Source organism: Marmota marmota, unplaced genomic scaffold (assembly GCF_001458135.2).
Source record: "Marmota marmota marmota unplaced genomic scaffold, marMar, whole genome shotgun sequence".
NCBI lineage: Eukaryota > Metazoa > Chordata > Mammalia > Rodentia > Sciuridae > Marmota > Marmota marmota.
In genome coordinates, this window is record NW_026000249.1 from 30,905,083 (window position 1) to 30,923,615 (window position 18,533).

Sequence of the window (18,533 nt, forward strand, 5' to 3'; positions counted from 1 at the left end):
AAATCAGTGTTACAGGACTAAAATCAAGGTGTAAGCAGGGACAATCCTTCTGAGGCTGCCAAAATTCTTTGGCTCCTGGTAACATCATTACAATCTCTTGTTTCCACAGATGTCTCAACCCTCCTCACTGAAAACCTTCTGCCTCCCTGTAGGGACCCTTTAATCTCCCTATTTTATATCCTTAACTTAATCACATCTGCAAAGTCCCTTTTGCCATATAAGGCAACATGTTCATTAGTGCCAGGATTAGGCTGTGGACATCTTTGACATGGTCATTATTCATCCTACCATATGGACCTTGATGTTAGTAAAATCCAAAAGTTAAATGCTAGCATTGGCCTACCTTCAAATCCCTACTATTCCAGGCACACAGATGTGGAGCAGCAGTATAACTTTTGGGTGTTTTGTGGTGCTGGGGATTAAACCCAGGGCCTCACACATGCTTGGCAATTGTTTTAATACTAAGCCACATCCCCAAGCTGCAAACAGAACATGGATGGAACTGGAGGTCATTATATTAAGCTGTTTGTGAAATAAGCCAGGCACAGAAAGACAAGCACCACATGATTTCACTCATATGAGGAATTTTAAAAAGTTGATCTTGTACAAGTTGAGACTAGAACAGCGGTTTCCAGTATCTGGAGAGAGTAAAGTAGGGGGAAGGATGGAGAAAAGTTGATAGATGGGTACTGTTACAGTTATATAGGAGAAATTAGTTCTGGTGTGCTATGGCACACTAGTGTGACTATGAGTAAGGATAATGTACTATATATTTCCAAAATGCTAAAAGAAAGGGTTTTGAAGCTTTTCACCACAAAGAAATAATATATGTTTGAAAAGATAGATATGTTTACCCTCATTTGAACATTACACAATGTATATGTGTGTACTCAAATTATTACATGGTACCCCATAAATATATGCAATTTTATGTGTCAATTAAACAGAAAAACAAAAGAAAACCATAATGATCTCCAGTTCCAACCATGTTGTTGCAAGCGATGGAATCATTTTATGGTAAATAGTATTCCATAATGTATATGTTCTACATTTTCTTTATCCATCAGCAATTGATGGACACTTAGGTTGTTTCCATTTTTCAGGTTATTTTGAATAATAATGTAATAAACACAGGAGACTTAAATGTAAGACCTGAAACTATGAAACAACCAAGAAAAAAACATAGATAAAACTATTTAGGGCATTGGAATAAGCAAGAGTTTTTTGGATAAAACCCCAAAAGCATAGGAAGTAAAAGCAAAACCAGACAAACAGAACTTCATTGAACTAAAAAAGCTGCCCAGGAAAAGAAAATAATCAATGAAGACACAACATACAGAATGGAAGAATATATTTGCAAACCATATATATGATGGGAGTTCGTATTGGAATTATATAACAAACTCACCTCAATAACAACAATAGCAACAAATTCCCCAAACTCGAAACCAGAATAAATAATCTGATTCAAAAAATAGGCAACAGACCTAAACACATTTCTCAAGAGAAGACATACAAATGGCTGACAAGTATATGAAAAAAAAAAGTTCCACATCACTAATCATTCAGGTAAATACAAATCAAATCCACAATGAGATATCAACTTGCTCCAGATAGAATGACCATAACAAAAACAAAAGGATGTTGGTGTGTTTCTTGCATTTAACATACAACTGGGAATATTTATTATTCCTAAATGCACATTTGATTTGTTAGCTCAAAGAGATTTCTTTAGAAAGAGATTCTTTGTTAAGTAGCCTCCTTTGAGGAACAGCAAAATTGTTAGGAGTTAAGATTTATAGAGTCAGCTAGGTCTGAGTTTGAATCTTGATATTGAACACACATTTTCTTATTGATAAATGGAGCTGTTAATTTGTTCTGAACATTCAATAAAATGAAGGTGAAGCTATTGGGGCCAATAAATGTTGGCAACACACACACACACACACACACACACACAATGAGGTTTGTGGTTCACTCCTATTTTTAAAAACCATTTTGAATTACTTCTCTCCACTCTACTATCTCTTTGGTGACTCATTTCTTGACAAAATGCCCTGGATTTACTTGTATCATGCCACCCAAACAGCCCAAGTGGTCTTTTTAAAAACACAAATTTGATCCTATCAGTCCAGCTCAAGTTTCTTCAATAATTACTCCCTGAAATTTTTAATTTTTTTTAGTTGTAGTTGGACACAGTACCTTTATTTTATTTATTTTTTTATGTGGTGCTGAGGATCGAACCCAGGGCCTTGCACATGGTAGGCGAGTACTCTACCACTGAGCCACAACCCCAGCCTCTCCCAGCATTTTGTAGATGGCACTCTGTGGCCACCAAGGTCTTACATGCTTTATCCCCCACCTGCTTCCCTACATTTGCCTTGAGGCAACTCCCCTCTGCCTCGGACCCTTCAGATATATCCAATCTTTTCTGTCTCTTTTTTCCCTCTCTGGAAGTTTCTTTATTCTTCACTTAGCTAAATTTCAGGTCACTGATGACATAAAACTTCCTCAGAAATGCATTCATGACAACCCTACCCCCATAATTAATTCTCCATCATGGTCTCTTACAAATGCTATTACCCTTACTCAATAAAGATTTGGAATTACAAATTTGTTGCAATGATTGTTTAATATACCCCCGAATGATAAGACCCACCACACACAGTTTATATGTGTGCAGAGTCCTAGAGTCTGTCAACCCTCCAGGCAGAGGCACAGGGTCTTAGGTGGCTGCAACCCTGGGATGCTCATTTTCAGACATGCAGTAATCTTATCCATTTACCCAGTGTGCCACACAAATGCGATCATTTATTTTCTGTGTGATAGGATGCAAAATATTTTGGTGAGTACTGCCTTAAGCCAGTATTTTTGGTACAAAGATATGAGCAAGCAAAGATCAAGGATCACCATTAATATTCAGGTTTTACTACGAAACATCACTTGCATGTGAAAAATTAAAACCCACTATCATTTCCCAGGACCACAATTTCACATGGTGCCCAGTATCATAATGGTAATGACATAGCTTCAAACATATCCAACTACAAATTCAAGTTTGCTGCTCTTTAATTATTTTACTTCCATTGTAGCATGCCCTCAAAAGAAGGAATTTAAATGAGCCAATTAGTAACCGGAGGTCATTCTGAAAGAAATAATTGACAGGACCAGTCCTCAGATCTCACCAGGGCTCCTTGGATTTAAATTGGAATCCAAGAGAGAAGCATTTATTTATTATTTATTTCATTCGATCATTTATGACATGGCCAGTCTCTAAGGGAAGCTGGGTATCTGGCTGAAATATAAAGTTAACAAATTAAAAGTAACAAGCACAGAGAGGAAACAATAAATCCAGTTTCACTCCAGCTCACTCCAAAGGCTAGTCCTGACACTAAGCATACCCAGAAAGGGTGCCTCTGGCTTCTTCTGTACCCACTTTCTCCTCACCTCCACCCACACACATGAATTCATGATAGAAAATTCTGGTTAGGTAAAGAGAGAAGATATACTGAAATGACATGAGAGTTGTTTGGCATCAGGTGGGTGCTTTTGAGCATGCAAGAGATAATATCCTCCATGGCTTTGCATCCAGGAAAATAGTAGTTCTGCATAGACAGTCCCTCTGAGACAGAGAAAAGGGACCCATAGATGGCACAATATCTTCTCCTAGGTCAGAGACAACGTGGTGGAGTAGCCAGGGTGATTGAATGAAAGCAACAGGAAATAACAGTCTCAGTGGTCAGGTATGTTCAGAAGGAAGGTGGGCTTGCTACATCAGGACCCAGCCATCCTCAGTCTGGGTTTTAGGCATGTAGATCTGGGTTGTCTCAAGGAATTGGCATAGGGTTATAAGAGGAAATTTATGGCAAGACACACTTGCAATCTCAGGCTGGAGAGTCCTACACACAAGGAACAGAGTCTGGGGGAGGGGTGACTGCTGAGGCTATTGGGCATGGAGCCTCAGTCCTGCTCCTGAGGAGACCCATCTCTGGGGGAAAATGGGCACTGGGGACCTTAACTTCCCTGTTCTCACCGCAGCCCCCATCTGGGGCAGAGATATGGTTAGCATACAGGTGTGACCAGTCTTCTCCCCATCGGCTGAATATGACTATTTATAGCCCAGCTGAGGGCTAGGTTCCTGAATCCACCCTCATTAACCTCTGCAGACTCTCAGTGGAAGTACCTGTCAACCCCATGTGGACCCTGCTGCTTTGCCCTGCCTGCCCATCTGGTCACTATACCAAGTCAAATGGGCATACATGTAATTAACATTGCCAACTGCAATGGGCTGAGGTGGGGGAAGAATCTCAGTGGATCCTCCTCTCCTTGATTTCCTAAAGAAGGAAATTCTTGAACCGAGTTGCTACATACAAAATGTAGAAATTCTTCAGAGTGACAACAGGGAGGATACGCAAGGTAAAAGTATCATGCTAAGTGAAATAAGCCAATCCCCAAAAGCCAAAGGCCAAGTGTTGTCTCTGATATACAGATACTAACACACAATAAGGAGGTGGAGAGAAGAATCAAGTTCATTGGATTAAACAAAGGGGAATGAACAGAAGGGAGGGGGGATAGAAATAGGAAAGACAGTAGAATGACTCGGACATAACTTTCCTATGTTCATATATGAATACACGACCAGTGAAACTCCACATCATGTATAACCACAAGAATGGGAAGTGATACTCCATGTGTGTGTATAATATGTCAAAATACATTCTACTGTCATGTATATCCAAAAAGAACAAATAAAAAACTGAAAAAAAGCAGAGAGAAAAGGTAAATAAGTAAAATGATGGTTATGTGAATTGCTTAACTGTAGTAATTATTTCACTATATATATATATATATATATATATATATATATATATCACATTTTATATCTTAAATATACACAATAAAAAGGAGTAGCATGATCTGCAGGTACAAGTCCCAGGGAAAGATTCTTGGGACACAGTCTCTGGGTGGACAAAAGGTCAATAGAATTCATCACAGCCTTCCCATTTCTCTGATATTTATTCTAGTTTTCTCACTCATCCAATATCACATAGAGCCTTGCAAATAGAGAACCCAGCCTTCTGAAGTCAAGCCAGTAAATGTGTGTGGTTTTATTTTAAGCATGCCCTTGCTAAACCTGGGAAGCACTGGGCATATCTGAGATCCACTTTCCAAAGGTTGGCAGGACCTTGAGAAGGAGGGTCACCCACTGAAGAAGGGTGCTCCAGCAGAAAGCCAAGGAGAGACATGAGAAAAAGATGACATTGAGGAACTGTTTAGAAAAAGGAGACCAGAAGGTGTTGCGGAAGGAGAAATCACTGTGTCTCCCAATATCCTCCCATCACCCTGTGTTGCCATTGCCCAGAATTCTATCTTTGGGGTAGAATTTCTCCCTGGGCTGACCCCAATTTGATGTTCATTCATACTAGGACGAAACATGCCACATTTCAGGAAGCCACTTAGTGAGCCCAATGTATATTTGGAGAGACTCCAAGAGGCTTTCTTTTATTATTTTTTATCAAAATCTCTGAGACAATATGAAGGCAGTTCCAAGAGGAAAATTTATAGCATGAGGCTCCTATATCAAAATATAGATACCAAATAAATAATTTAATGTTACACTTCAAAGCCATAGAAAAAGTGGAGCACACTAACTCCAAGGCTGGTTCTGTACATGCAAATCAATGGATGTAATTCACTGCATAAATAGACTTAAGGGCAACAATTAGATGACTATCTCAATGGATGCAGAAAAAGAATTTGACACAAACACCCATTCATTTCTTAAATTTTTTATTTGTTCTTTTTAGATATACATGACAATAGAGTGTATTTTGACATATGATACATACATGGAATATAACTTGTTCTAATTAGGATCTCATTCTTGTGGCTGTACGTGATGTGGAGTTTAACTGGTCATGTATTCATGTCTTATTCCTTCTACTATCTTTTCTATTTCTATCCCTGCTCCCCTTCCTTCCTTCTCCTTTCCAAGAGGCTTTCTGATGTAGTATTTCAGAGAATACAACAAAATGAAGTAAGAAAATTTTAGCCCTTGATCAATGGATCCTTGCTGGAGTCTCTCAGGTTCCCGATCTAGACAACAACTGTCTGTCTTTGTACCCACCTGCTTGTCCACCTTCTCATCCACTTAATGCTCAACTACCATCCCCTTTGGCTTTGTTAACTTTGTATTCCCATGTGTTGCTAGATGTTGTCTCAAACTCTCTGGGAAATACCAGACAAGAAAAAAATACATAAATAAATACAGCAGCAGATTGTTTAACCAGGAATTCAATCACCATAAATATGTAACAGAAATGTTTTAAAAATATTTTTAAAAGTACTCACTTTTTAACATTAGGCTATCATCATCACTGAAAAACAATAATAGTGAATGATGGTCTGAGTACATAATTGATGATAGTTCTCAGATTTCTGTTTCTTTTGAGGATTAGAGTTGTTTATAATTAAGCATTTGGAGTCATCTCTTTGTATCCATGGAGGATTAGTTTCAGGACCCCCATGGTTACCAAAATCTATGAATGTTCAAATCCCTTATATAAAATAGCATAGTATTTGCATATTCCTATGTATACCTTCCTGTATATTTTCTATTATCTTTAGATTGCTTGTAATACCTGATACAATGCAAATGCTATGTGAATAGTGGTTATAACTATTGTTTAGAAAATGATGAGGAAAATGTCTATGCATGTTCAATAGAGATGCATTTAAAATATTTTTTCTTTTTTATTTTATTGAGTTAGAAAAAACAAATGACAGTGGAATGCATTACAATTCTTATTGCACATATACAGCAAAAATTTTTATATCTCTAGTTGTATATAAAATATGTTGACACCAATTCATGTCTTCATACATATACTTTGGATAATGATGTCCATCACATTACACCATCCTTGCTACTCCCCTGCCTCCTCCCTTTCCCTCCCACCCCTCTGCCTTATCTAGAGTTTGTCTATTCCTCCAATGCTTCCTCTCCCTACCCCACTATGAATCAGCCTCCTTATATCAGAGAAAACATTCCACAAGCAATAGTAACAAAAACAGCATGGTATTGGCACCAAAACAGACTGGTAGACCAACAGTACAGAATAGAGGACACAGAGACTAACCCACAAAATTACAATTATCTTATATTAGGCAAAGGCGCCAAAAACATGCATTGGAGAAAAGAGCCTCTTCAACAAATGGTGCTGGGAAAACTGGAAATCCATATGCAACAAAATGAAATTAAACCCCTATCTCTCACCATGCACAAAACTTAACTCAAAATGGATCCAGGACCTAGGAATTAAACCAGAGACTCTGTGTCTAATAGAAGAAAAAGTAGGCCCTAATCTTCATCATGTGAGATTAGGCCCCAACTTCCTTAATAAGACTCCTATAGTGCAAGAATTAAAACCAAGAATCAATAAATGGGATGGATTCAAACTAAAAAGTTGCTTCTCAGCAAAAGAAACAATCTGTGAGGTGAACAGATAGCCTACATCCTGGGAGCAAATTTTCACCCCTCACATATCAGATAGAGCACTACTCTCTAGGGTATATAAAGAACTCAAAAAGCTAAGCACCAAAAAAAACCCCAAATAACCCAATCAATAAAATATTTTTAATCTGTTGAATCTGTGGATATGGAACCCATAGATACAGAAAGCTAACTATATATATTGGCATTTCACATCTAATGTTTCTCAGGATTTATCCTAAGATGTTCAATATTTATAACCAATTCCATGGCTCCCCAAATCTTACCACCAGCCCCAATCTTTTTTTATGAACACCAACATTCATAGTCAATAGCCTACTGGATATCTCCACTGGGTGTCCATGAATATCTAATAAATAGGTCTATTCTGCATCAAACTACCAGGGTCTCTGGCCTGGACACCTAACTGCATTGGCCTCCTAATTAGTCTTTTGCTTCCTCACTTACCACCCAACAGTCTGCTTTCCACATGATATAGTGTTTCACACACTGGATTTCCCAGGAAATGGACTCAGATGGAGATATGCTTGCAAAAAGTTAATGGGAGGGTGTTCTTGGGATCAACACTCCTAGCGAGGGAAGCAAAATTAGGCAGAGTGTAAAGTTGAACTCTGAAGTAATTTTAATAAAAGCTTCCACTGATCCCATAGGGGAGCTGTAGCTCTGAAGCTAGAATAGTCCTTTGTAACCCCTCATTGCACAGTCATTAGAAGTGAATTCCCCCTAGGAAGGGGCATGTCTCTGATTCTTCTATGATCTCTCAGCCTCCCAACTTCTAGCAGCTGGCAGAATGATTGTATCATTTCTGAAAAGGAGATGCAGACTGCTTACTACAGTATCCACTACAGAGTGATTCCTGTAAACATTTGACAAACCACCTACTGCTCTACTAGAGCCCTTTCAATAAATTGTCTTTGCACTTAAAAAAAAAAACCCAAAGCCTTTACAGTTGGCCTAAGACTTTGTGCATGATCTGACCCCTGTCTAGTCTCCAATCTCATTTCCTGTCACTAATGTTCTGTTACTATTGCTTTTGACACACTAGCCACTATACTATCCCTTTAACAATCCAATCATACTCTCACCTCTGGGCTTTGCACATGCTATTTCTTTTGCCTGGAATGTTCTTACTCCAAATAGAATCATGGTTTATTTCCTTATTTTACTTGGGTCTCCATTAATTAAAAGTCACTTTTTCAAGAAGGCCTAACCAGATCACTCAATCTACTGTAGCATCCCTTCCCACCATCCCACTCTGTATTCCTTTGCTTTATCTACTTTTTCTTATTAATGCTTCTTTCCACCTAAGAGTATATATTATACTGTATATTTACTTATTTACTGTCTATTAGAATTTAAGTTCTATGAGGGAAGGGAGTTTTATTTTTTCTTCAATTTTGTTCACAACTATATTCCTAGTACCTAGAAAAATGCCTGAAATAGAGTGGTCATTCGATACATATTTGGTGAGTTGTTGTTTAATGGCTATCACTTTTAGGCCATGTAATGGAATAGGCAAAAGGCAATATTCAGAAGATATTGGGGCTAGATTTAGGAGTAAGAACAATAAAAATCTCTCCCCAAAATAAAATATCTAAGCTTTGTAGGAGCAAGTTATTCAGAAAAGTCTGGTTGTAAGTATTTGGCAAAGTGATTTTCTAAGGCTGACCTAGGGAGTAGAGACAGTGAGGCGAATACTCACAGACTTACAGAAATTCCTATTCGACTTTGAAGCCCATCTCCTACATTTATGAGACCTTTGTCTCACAACGTCTTCCAGAATCAGACTCCTCATCCATAAAATGGAGGTGATGGGAATGATGTCAGGATAAAATGAGATTATGTGCAACATCTTATAAATAACATATTGAACAAAAGGTAATAGTGATAATACAGTTATTTGTTGATTAACAATGGATATATTCTGAGAAATGCATTATTAGGTAATTTTGTTGTTGTGAACATCCTAGAGTGTACTCATACAAACTAAGATGGCTATATTACTAGGTAATATAATCTTATGGGATCACTATCCTATATATGACCAGTGGTTTACTAAAATGTTATTGTGTAGCACACGTGTAATTAATAATGAGCATATAGTATCTAAAGACAGTCTTTATAAGAAGGTCTGCTAAAAGCAGAGTACATCTTGGTTACAGTTCTGTTTCTTCGTGACTTTTTTTGAACTTGACATTTCTGTGTGTGGACCGCATCCTTGATCTGAAAGTTAGATGGCTATAGCAATTACAAGTGTCATGTCCAGATGCCTGTAACATCCACAGGAAGAATAAGATGGCACATTTTAATTCATTTATTTTTAAAAGTGAGAAACCGTTTCCCACAAGTACCAGTCCACTTCCCAAGAAAACTTCTCCCTCTGGTTATTGACCAGAACTTTGTAACAAACTCAGGCAATGACAAAGGAAATGAAAAAATCTGTATATGTTCAGTATAGGTACAATTTTTTTCCAAATAGTTTTGATCCATAGTTGGTTGAATCTGTGGATGTGAAACTTGTGGATATGGAAGGCTAACTGTACAGTGGATACCATGGTATGCCACTCAGATCTATCTCCTTACCTTTCAGGATGTTAGCACTGATTTTCTGATCCCTAGGGAATTGCCCTTGGCTATTTTTAGACTATCCACAATTGTCTTAGACTAAACCAGTGGCACCTTTTTGGACTGAGGATGTGATCAGCCTACCTTTCCTGAAGCATAGTAGTGGTTGAAGAGCTGAACAAAAATTAAAGATTCTATTAGGAAGGAGGTAGATGTGTGGATCAAGTAAGTTGATTACCCAACATTCTGTCTTACCTTGTGACTCCAAAACATATGGCCAATGGGAATGACCTGTAACTCCCAAGCCTCCCTCTGTGAAACCTGTTCCCATATTGTTCCTTTCCATGGCAGGCTTCATCTTTTATATTGTCCTTTGATTAAGCAGTATCTGCAGCATGGAGCTCTTAAAAGGAAGGGGGATCAAGATACATGGACAGAGGATGCAGGGACTTGGCAAGGAGGTGCCTATAATACTTAAGGACACATAATTTATGTCTTGGTTTGAACATTTAATGAGAATATTTTAAAAGATGTTAATTTGAAGACAATTTTGTCCTTGGAATGCTCACAAAATATCTGGATACATAGGCCAAAGGACCAACAGCCCCAAGGAGCCCTTAGCTCCAGAATAAATTTTATGTATTCAATGCCAGCCTTATCCAGTGAAATTAAGACTTAAGAATTTGGTATCACTAGGCAAAGAAAAGGAGATCAAGTAGGAGACAATACAAAGCCAGAGAAAAGGGATTCAGTGGTGAGATTAGGGACTTAAAGTCTGAAGCAGCACTTATTCTTTTCTAAAATAGCTGGTGGTCCTCTCTGTACAAACCAAAAATCTCCAGAATTTTATCTTGGATTTTCTATAATCCTGGGGTGACTCTAGTATTTAAAAGGTTTCTGATAGAAGGTTGGGGGAAAGAAAGTATAATGCAATGAAACAGCCTAGCAGTAAGACACAGATGTGTCAAATCAAGAGCAATAGTGAAACTCCACTCAGCACTTTGCTTTGCAGGGAAGTGTGTTTTTTTTAATAAAAAATTTATAGTTGTTGGTTAACAGCATGCCTTTATTTGTTTAGTTTTTTTTAATGCAGTGCTAAGGATAGAACCCAGTGCCTCATACATGCTAGGCAAGCTCTCTGCCACTGAGCTACAGCCCCAGCCCGGGAAGTGGATTTTTAAGGAGAAGAAATTGGACCAGAATGCTTAAGGAAGAAATGTTAGGGATTAAAGATCTTAAAAAAAAAAGTGAAAGAAGGGGTCAAAGGGTTAGGGTTCAAAAGCTGAAATGTCATCCTGATGGAGTAGTATATGACTTGTCAGTGACTCATCACATGGTCTCAGTAGAAATGACAAGAGCAATTACATCAGAAAGTAGCAGTCTAGGGTAATTGCAGGATATTTCTAATACAGAAGCTTGGTTTCTAGAGTCCACAAGCTGAAATATCATTAAGATCTGTCACTAGAAAAAAAAATTAATTCAAATGAGTCCTCCTTGGTTCTTAAAAAAAGTTAACAGGAAACAAACAAGCAATAACAAAAATCCACTAATATATTTCAGTAAGTTGTCTACTCATTCCTCTTGAGTGCAGAATCTCCTAGACTATTCTTTGGTTACTAAGGTAACTCCATTATTGAAATGAAGACTGAGAAAAAAATACCCTACTTTGATGTAAGATCTATTTTACTTAATTTGGACCCAAAGTTAAGAAGGAAGTAAAATAATTTTAAATAGATGTCCAGGAAACAAGATCTTAAAGGGTATGTAATAATACAGCACTAAGAAATTGGGAAAAAGCAAAGTTAAAGTTTGAATGAAAGCAGAGAAGAGGGCAGGTGAATGTTAGCAGAGTAAAGATGTCTCTTTTTAGGTACATGCTTCCATAGAAAAACCATAGGCAAAAAGAAGTAAGAAAGATCATTTCTACTGTGGTTCAGTCAGATCTAATGATGCCCTAGAGCATTAGTCACTGCTGTTGAGATGTCTCAATAAGTTGAGTGATACACAAAACACTTTACTATCAATCCTCGAGATTTGGGGTAGCCTACCCCCATTCCTGTGACTTTGCCTGCTCTCTCCTGTATACACTTTGTCTTCACCACTGTCACAGGAAGGTTTGGAGTCACACCAACTTATGGATCACTGGCAACCCACAGAATGTTTTGACTCAGGAATCAAGCAGTTCCTATGATCTAGGAAACGTCTCTTTAATTTGTTGAATTAACGCTTAATGTTATTTCAAAGAGCAACACTGTTTCCTTTGACTCCAAATCATTTTCTATGCATCTTCTTTCCACTAGGCTATAGCTGGGCAGCTGAAAGAGGGTGAGGACAGAGCAGCAGAGCTGTGACAGGCTCAACACCAGATTTTCAAGTCTTCCTGTATCTTCAAACTTCCTGTATCTTAGCCTGTGGTTAAGACCTTCACAGAGAAGGTCTGTGAAGATGTTGTGATCCTCCTACCAACCTGTTATAATACTTAAAATACATGGTCTCTCCAAAGCCCCCCAATCATTCTGATGTGCACCTCCAGTTGAGAATCAGTTTTAGATCCATCAATCTACCCAAGAAGGAAACTATTAGTACTGCCTCAACTATTAGTACAGCTATTAGTACTGCCTCAACTACAATATAGTCAATAAGGCCAATGATACTCTCAAAATTAGTATACGGAAAAAAAATCATAGTTTTCTGCAAAAGAGACCTTGGAAGTATTCTGTTTGCTAGGTAGGTACAGCAGAATTGTCAATTCAGAATTAAAATGAAAAGTTCAGGAATTTATTTATTTATTTGTTGGAAACACTCTGAAGGCACAGGTACCACAGGAGACAAGGAGGTTGAAAAGACAGATTAAAAACAGTTTCTGATCCAGGGTATTTGGAGAACTGGCTTTTTCTTATGGAGACACTTATGGGATTTTTTTTTCAGACACTCTCATACTGGTCCTGACTTTGACAACCACAACTCAGATAGTACCACAAGATCTTTTGGTTAGCCAAATTTGACTCCTGTTCAGCTTCTGTTTTCTGGAAGTTTCTCTAGCAGCCTCTCACAGGATATTATCTTGAGCAGGACCCAGGGTTTCAGATTCTGTAATGGTGAAGAATTAACCTTGAAGTCCCCTCATTAGACTTGGAATAAGAAGGTAGCCCCCAACCCTCTCTTTTCACACATATGCCACCTCAGAACATTGTAGATCTTTCTAAAGAGTTGTTTTCACAAGTCTATCCTTTCAAAACCCTCTCCCCACTCTTTTTATATCCTCAAAACTGGTAACAGGATTCAAAAAGGAAATTTCTAGGTATTTCCTTTGACATTTCCCATTTTTTGTCTATCTCCAGACTCACCTTGGTAACTGATAACAAATATAACTTGGCACCTCAGTCAAATCATGTGTTTTAACAAGATTGTACAATTGCAATTTCACATGGTAAGTAGGGGATGGGAATTTTTGCATGTGGTTTTGGGAGAACAAATAAAAGGGTCACCTCTCCCAGATGGAAGTCCAGGATATGTTTGGTGAATGTAATTCCTTATTCAACTTCTTTTTTTTTAATTTTTAAATTTGTTTTAATTAGTTATATATGATAGCAGAATGCACTTTGATACATTATATATAATGGAATATAATTTCTCATTCTTCTGATTATAGATGATGTATTGACTTCTTTTTGATGGACATATTGGCATTAGTAATGTGACAACTTTTTTAATACCTTTATTTTATGTATTTATTTTTATGTGGTGCTGAGGATCAAACCCAGCACCCCGCATGGACTAGGCAGGTGCTCCACCGCTGAGCCACAACCCCAGCCCAGTAATGTGACAACTTTTTTTTAAATATTTATTTTTTAGATGTAAATGGACACAACACAATGCCTTTATTTTTATGTGGTGCTGAGGATCGAACCCAGGTCCCGCCCATGCTAGGTGAGCGCTCTATCACTGAGCCACAATCCCAGCCCCAATGTGACAACTTTTTAAGGGGACTTCTCAGAAGGGTACATGCTCAAGAAGACACCTCTGTGCCAAGTATGTTTCTTGTTACTTTTTATTTATTTATTTATTTTTTGCAGTGCTGAGGATTGAACCCTGAGCCTTCTCATGCTAAGTGAGTACTGTACCACTGAGCTATATCCTCGGCCCCTACATAACATTTTTGAACAGATTCAAAAAACTAAAAGAGTCATAAAGAAAGTTGTGGATTCTTTAATTTCCTCATTAGTTTCCACACTTCCTATAAATTCATGTATGTGAATGTCAGTGTAAAATCAGAAACTCTATATTATTATTTATTAATCCTGGAGTATTTCTTATATTTCACTTATGCTAAGAATAATCAGCTTCATTTTTCTAAAGGAGAGTATGAAAATGGTCATTTGTGGATTTTAAATACATCCTGATAAAAACCAACCTTGAGTGTCAAGAGGCATGAGTGCTTTGAAATGATAATATCATTTAAAAAGTAGTTCAAATAGGAATTAATGGGCTGTGAAACTGTAGTTTTAAATTAATGAGTATACTTAGTTAAAAGCTTTGCACTGATAAAGAATATGAAAGGTCAACTGAAATATAATTACCTTAATAATGAAGCATCTTGCTTATTAATATGTCAATTATTTTCAAAATTTTTTTAGGGGAATAAGAGCAAGGAATCATGTCACTTAACCTCCTCACCATATCATTATAAATCATTTACCAAGTTTTCACACATATGCCACCCATGATGGATCACACAATCAAAATGCATGCATCAACCGGGCTTCAGGAAAATTTTGACTAAATGCTTTCAAGCCACAATTATATACCTAATAGTGGATCTTGATTTGGTCTGTCAAAACCTTGAAGGTCATTACCCAAAAAGAAAAGAAAAGACAGCAGACATCTGCTCAATCAGCTTTATTTTTAATTACTGAAGTGTGTACTGATCTTTGTGTGGAGACATAATGGAGGATACAAAAGAAAGACAAAGACAAGATTCCTACTCTCAAAAAATTAAAGTCAGCTGGAGACAGTGAACAAGACATCAATGCTTAAGGGTATATACTGAATAGCATTGGAGCTGCACAATACAACATAGTACAGAGGACACCCCCACACGGGACACCATTAGCAATGATGGCAGGGGCGGGCAAGAGGACAATTGGAGAATTCATCTTGGGAGATGGGAAAAGCATTGAACCTGTGTTCCAGTCACCCAAATACCAGTGGTTTATTGTGGATCTTGGGCAATTAGTTCCACTTCTGACAACTTTGATTTACTCAGTTCTAAAACAGAAGATGAAAATTACATGGTCTCTAGGGTTTTCCAACTATAACAATACAGGATTCTAAGGACAAATGCAGAGAACTTGGTAAAGGAAGGATATTATAGGCATAAAGAAGGACAAGCAGAAAGCCACATAGATGGGCAAAAACTAGCTACGTGCATATGGGCAAGGTATATAGTGGGAAAGCAAGGACCTTAAACAAATCTATCATTCTAAAGATTCTAAGGGCAATAAACTTGAAAATGGTTGGGGCAGGGGGCTAAGCTAGGTAAGGGATGCTAGCCAGGGGCCAACACAAAGAAAGATACACTGTTTCTTGGGGTCTGACTTATTCTCCTGCTCCCCACCTCATTCAGCATTCTTTATGTCTTTGTAGAATTTTATTGCAATCCCTTCCCCAAGCTCATATCCCAAATAGAGTAAGAAGAGGGTGTGGTTACAGATCCTGTTAGGCACGCACAAATAACCCCCTTTTGTAGGCCAAGAAGCCAAGAGCTGCTGCTGAAAAGATGGTTGTCAATCCAATCAGCCTTAGCAGGCCTGGCACGGAGGGCAAGTGTCTCTCCAAGAAGGTCGTGGTAATGGGTCGTGCAGGGACGTCCTGGGTTCAGAGAACATTTGGTATTAGCACAGGGCTTGTGTACTTCATTTCAAAGATTCTACTTCCACCACTGCTCCAAAAGTGATTCACTGTGCCCAACCTCTAGGTCATTAAAACATGACTCTGCTAAACCACTCACTCCCTCTTCCCCACTTCACATCCATAGGGAGCCATTCTGCAGCCCCCAGCCTGAGATGATCCCCTCTTTTTACATTTTCCTTCAGCATATCTTCTCTGTCATACTCTGTGCTTGTTGGGTCATTATCTGTATTTCCCACCACATGGGGAGCCCTATGAAAGCACTGCTATAACCTTGGTTCAATGGCCAATGCAGAACACATGGGCCATAAAATTTTGTTGAGCAAATGCATCATTGGTCCCTGCAGTCCACAATCCCATCTCTAGTAGAAGCACTAGAAAATCACTTTGGAGTATCAGGGTTATTCTCTTTGACTCATAAAGATAGAGAAATGTTTGACCTTTTTGCCTTTTGTCCTCTACAATGAATTTTCTTTCTAATTTTTATGCATTCTTCCTTCTATCCAGGAATACTTCCTGGGGTTTTATTACAAAAAAATAAGTATATTAAAATAAATTTTAATCTAAATATGTTCCATTTTGTTCTATCCCTTTGCTCCTGGACTGGAGATAATATACTTTCCTTTCTTTTCTTTCCTCTTGTAGAGATTCATGAGGTCAGATATTTATTCAAAAGACATTTATTAAGTTCTTTGTTTTTTTATTTTTATTTTTGTTTGTTTTGTGGTGCTGGGGATTGAACCCAGGGCCTCTGCAAGCTAAGCAGATGCTCTACCACTGAGGTATATCTCCAGCTTCCTATTGAGTTCTAAATAAGTTTAGAGGAGTGTCTTCCCCTCATCAAAAAATAATTTTTTTCTAATAACATGCAATGGGCGTGGCAGCTACAAATTAATCAAAGTTCATCTAAACCTCTCACCTCTGCCCTAACCCATGATGCCTATTTAAACATTCATGGGGTGAACTACTTAAGAAAGGGCCTATGGATATATAACCATGTGTGTTTTCTTGCAAATAACTGCTTTTAGGAAAGATGGTTGTCAATCCAATCTTTGGATTGACATCTAAATTCATGAAGTAAAATATAGCCTACCACAGACTCCGGTTCTGGCTGCCAGATTTCATCTTCTGGAATTTTCCCTATGGCATGCAGGATCTGAAATGAAAGGAACACCTTCATGAAGAGAAAATTTTATACCATACTTCTCCTAACCTGGTCTTTGGATATAGAACTAAGTGAATGTCTCCATCAAAAATATCAAAGTAAAGGCTAGAGCAATCTACTCGATCTTTAAAAGGCTCCAAGAGTTTTACCATAAATTTTATTAGTTGTGAACATGTTTTAATGGCAATGAGATCAGAGGAATTGTCAAGAAAGATAAAAATGAATTCTGAATCCTAATAGAAACATGTCTGATTCTATAGTATCAGACCTAGGTTATCTCTCCAGTGTAATCCCACAAGCTCTTTTTATTTGGGGTGATATGTTCGATATTCTGGTTATTACTTTTAGGTTAAGGAGCTTCCTTTTACTTGAAACCACCATTATATTGTTCTTCAAAGGGAGATTATGGGGTGGGGGATGGCCACCAGGATCTCAGACATCTTTGATCTTCTTGTTAGGTCCATGTGTTGTTTCCTTGCCCACAGCCCATGACAATGGGCCCTACCTCTCGGGCTGCTCTCTCCCCAGCTTCCACAGCCCCCTCCATGTAGCCACTCCAGTGTGTGGCAGTCTCAGTGCCAGCAAAGAAAATCCTGCCCACTGGCTGGCGTAGAACCCTGGAAACAAAAGAAAAGAGGTAAGTGTGCTTACTGACTGACAGTCAGAGGTGAGCTTTCCCACAAAGATCAAGGCTGGTCAGTTTCTTCAGATTCAAAACTTTAAGGAGGATATTGGTAATTTCGGAATAATGTTCATTAGGTTCTCACAGCTTTTGCATCATCTCTGACACAGACAAAAATGGATACAAGCCAAAGTCTACTCCTGTACCAAGAGCTCACAGTTAAAGGAGAGCGGACATCAATGGAGGCAAAATATGTACTTGCTTCACCTACATGAAGTAGGGACTATAGGAACCCAGCCCCATATGGCTCCCTTCATGGCTCACCATCTCTGGGTAAAGTGACAGGTGCCCCCAATTTCCCACCTGGTTATTCCACCAATGAACTTGATGAATCACTTCCTTTCACTGAGTTCTGGCTTCCCCATCTCTTCAAGGGGATGGTCTGGTGATTTCTAATACTGTTTTGATCACCAACATAGAACAAATCCATGAGCCTTATGGCTTCATAACTACCATGCATTGAGCAGTTTCCTCTGCTAGGGTTGACTATGACTGGACTCTCCTTTCCACCAGTGTTAAATTTCAAGGGTATGCACTAACATACACCCTAATTATTTCAGAGACTGTTTCCTAGAACATAGCCAGCTACAAAGACAAACTAATTTGTTCTAGCTCACAGAGTATAAGTGGCAGAACTACATTTGAACCCAAATAATATGAATCTGGAATCCAACAGTCTTAGTCAACCGGTTATTCTT

General features: G+C 38.2%; 1 protein-coding gene across 1 annotated transcript in view; it reads right to left on the reverse strand.

Annotated features, from left to right (window-relative positions):
• Positions 1–14,962: 14,962 nt before the first annotated feature.
• The window catches only part of LOC107144315 (amine oxidase [flavin-containing] B), a 29,949-nt gene continuing 26,378 nt past the window's right edge, over positions 14,963–18,533 (reverse strand). The window contains exons 10-12 of the mRNA XM_015488119.2: positions 17,659–17,770; positions 17,082–17,144; positions 14,963–15,949 (exon numbers count right to left, since the gene is read on the reverse strand). Coding sequence (XP_015343605.1) covers positions 15,797–15,949; positions 17,082–17,144; positions 17,659–17,770 — 328 coding nt within the window. The 3' untranslated portion in view covers positions 14,963–15,796. The remainder of the gene's footprint in view (positions 15,950–17,081; positions 17,145–17,658; positions 17,771–18,533) is intronic.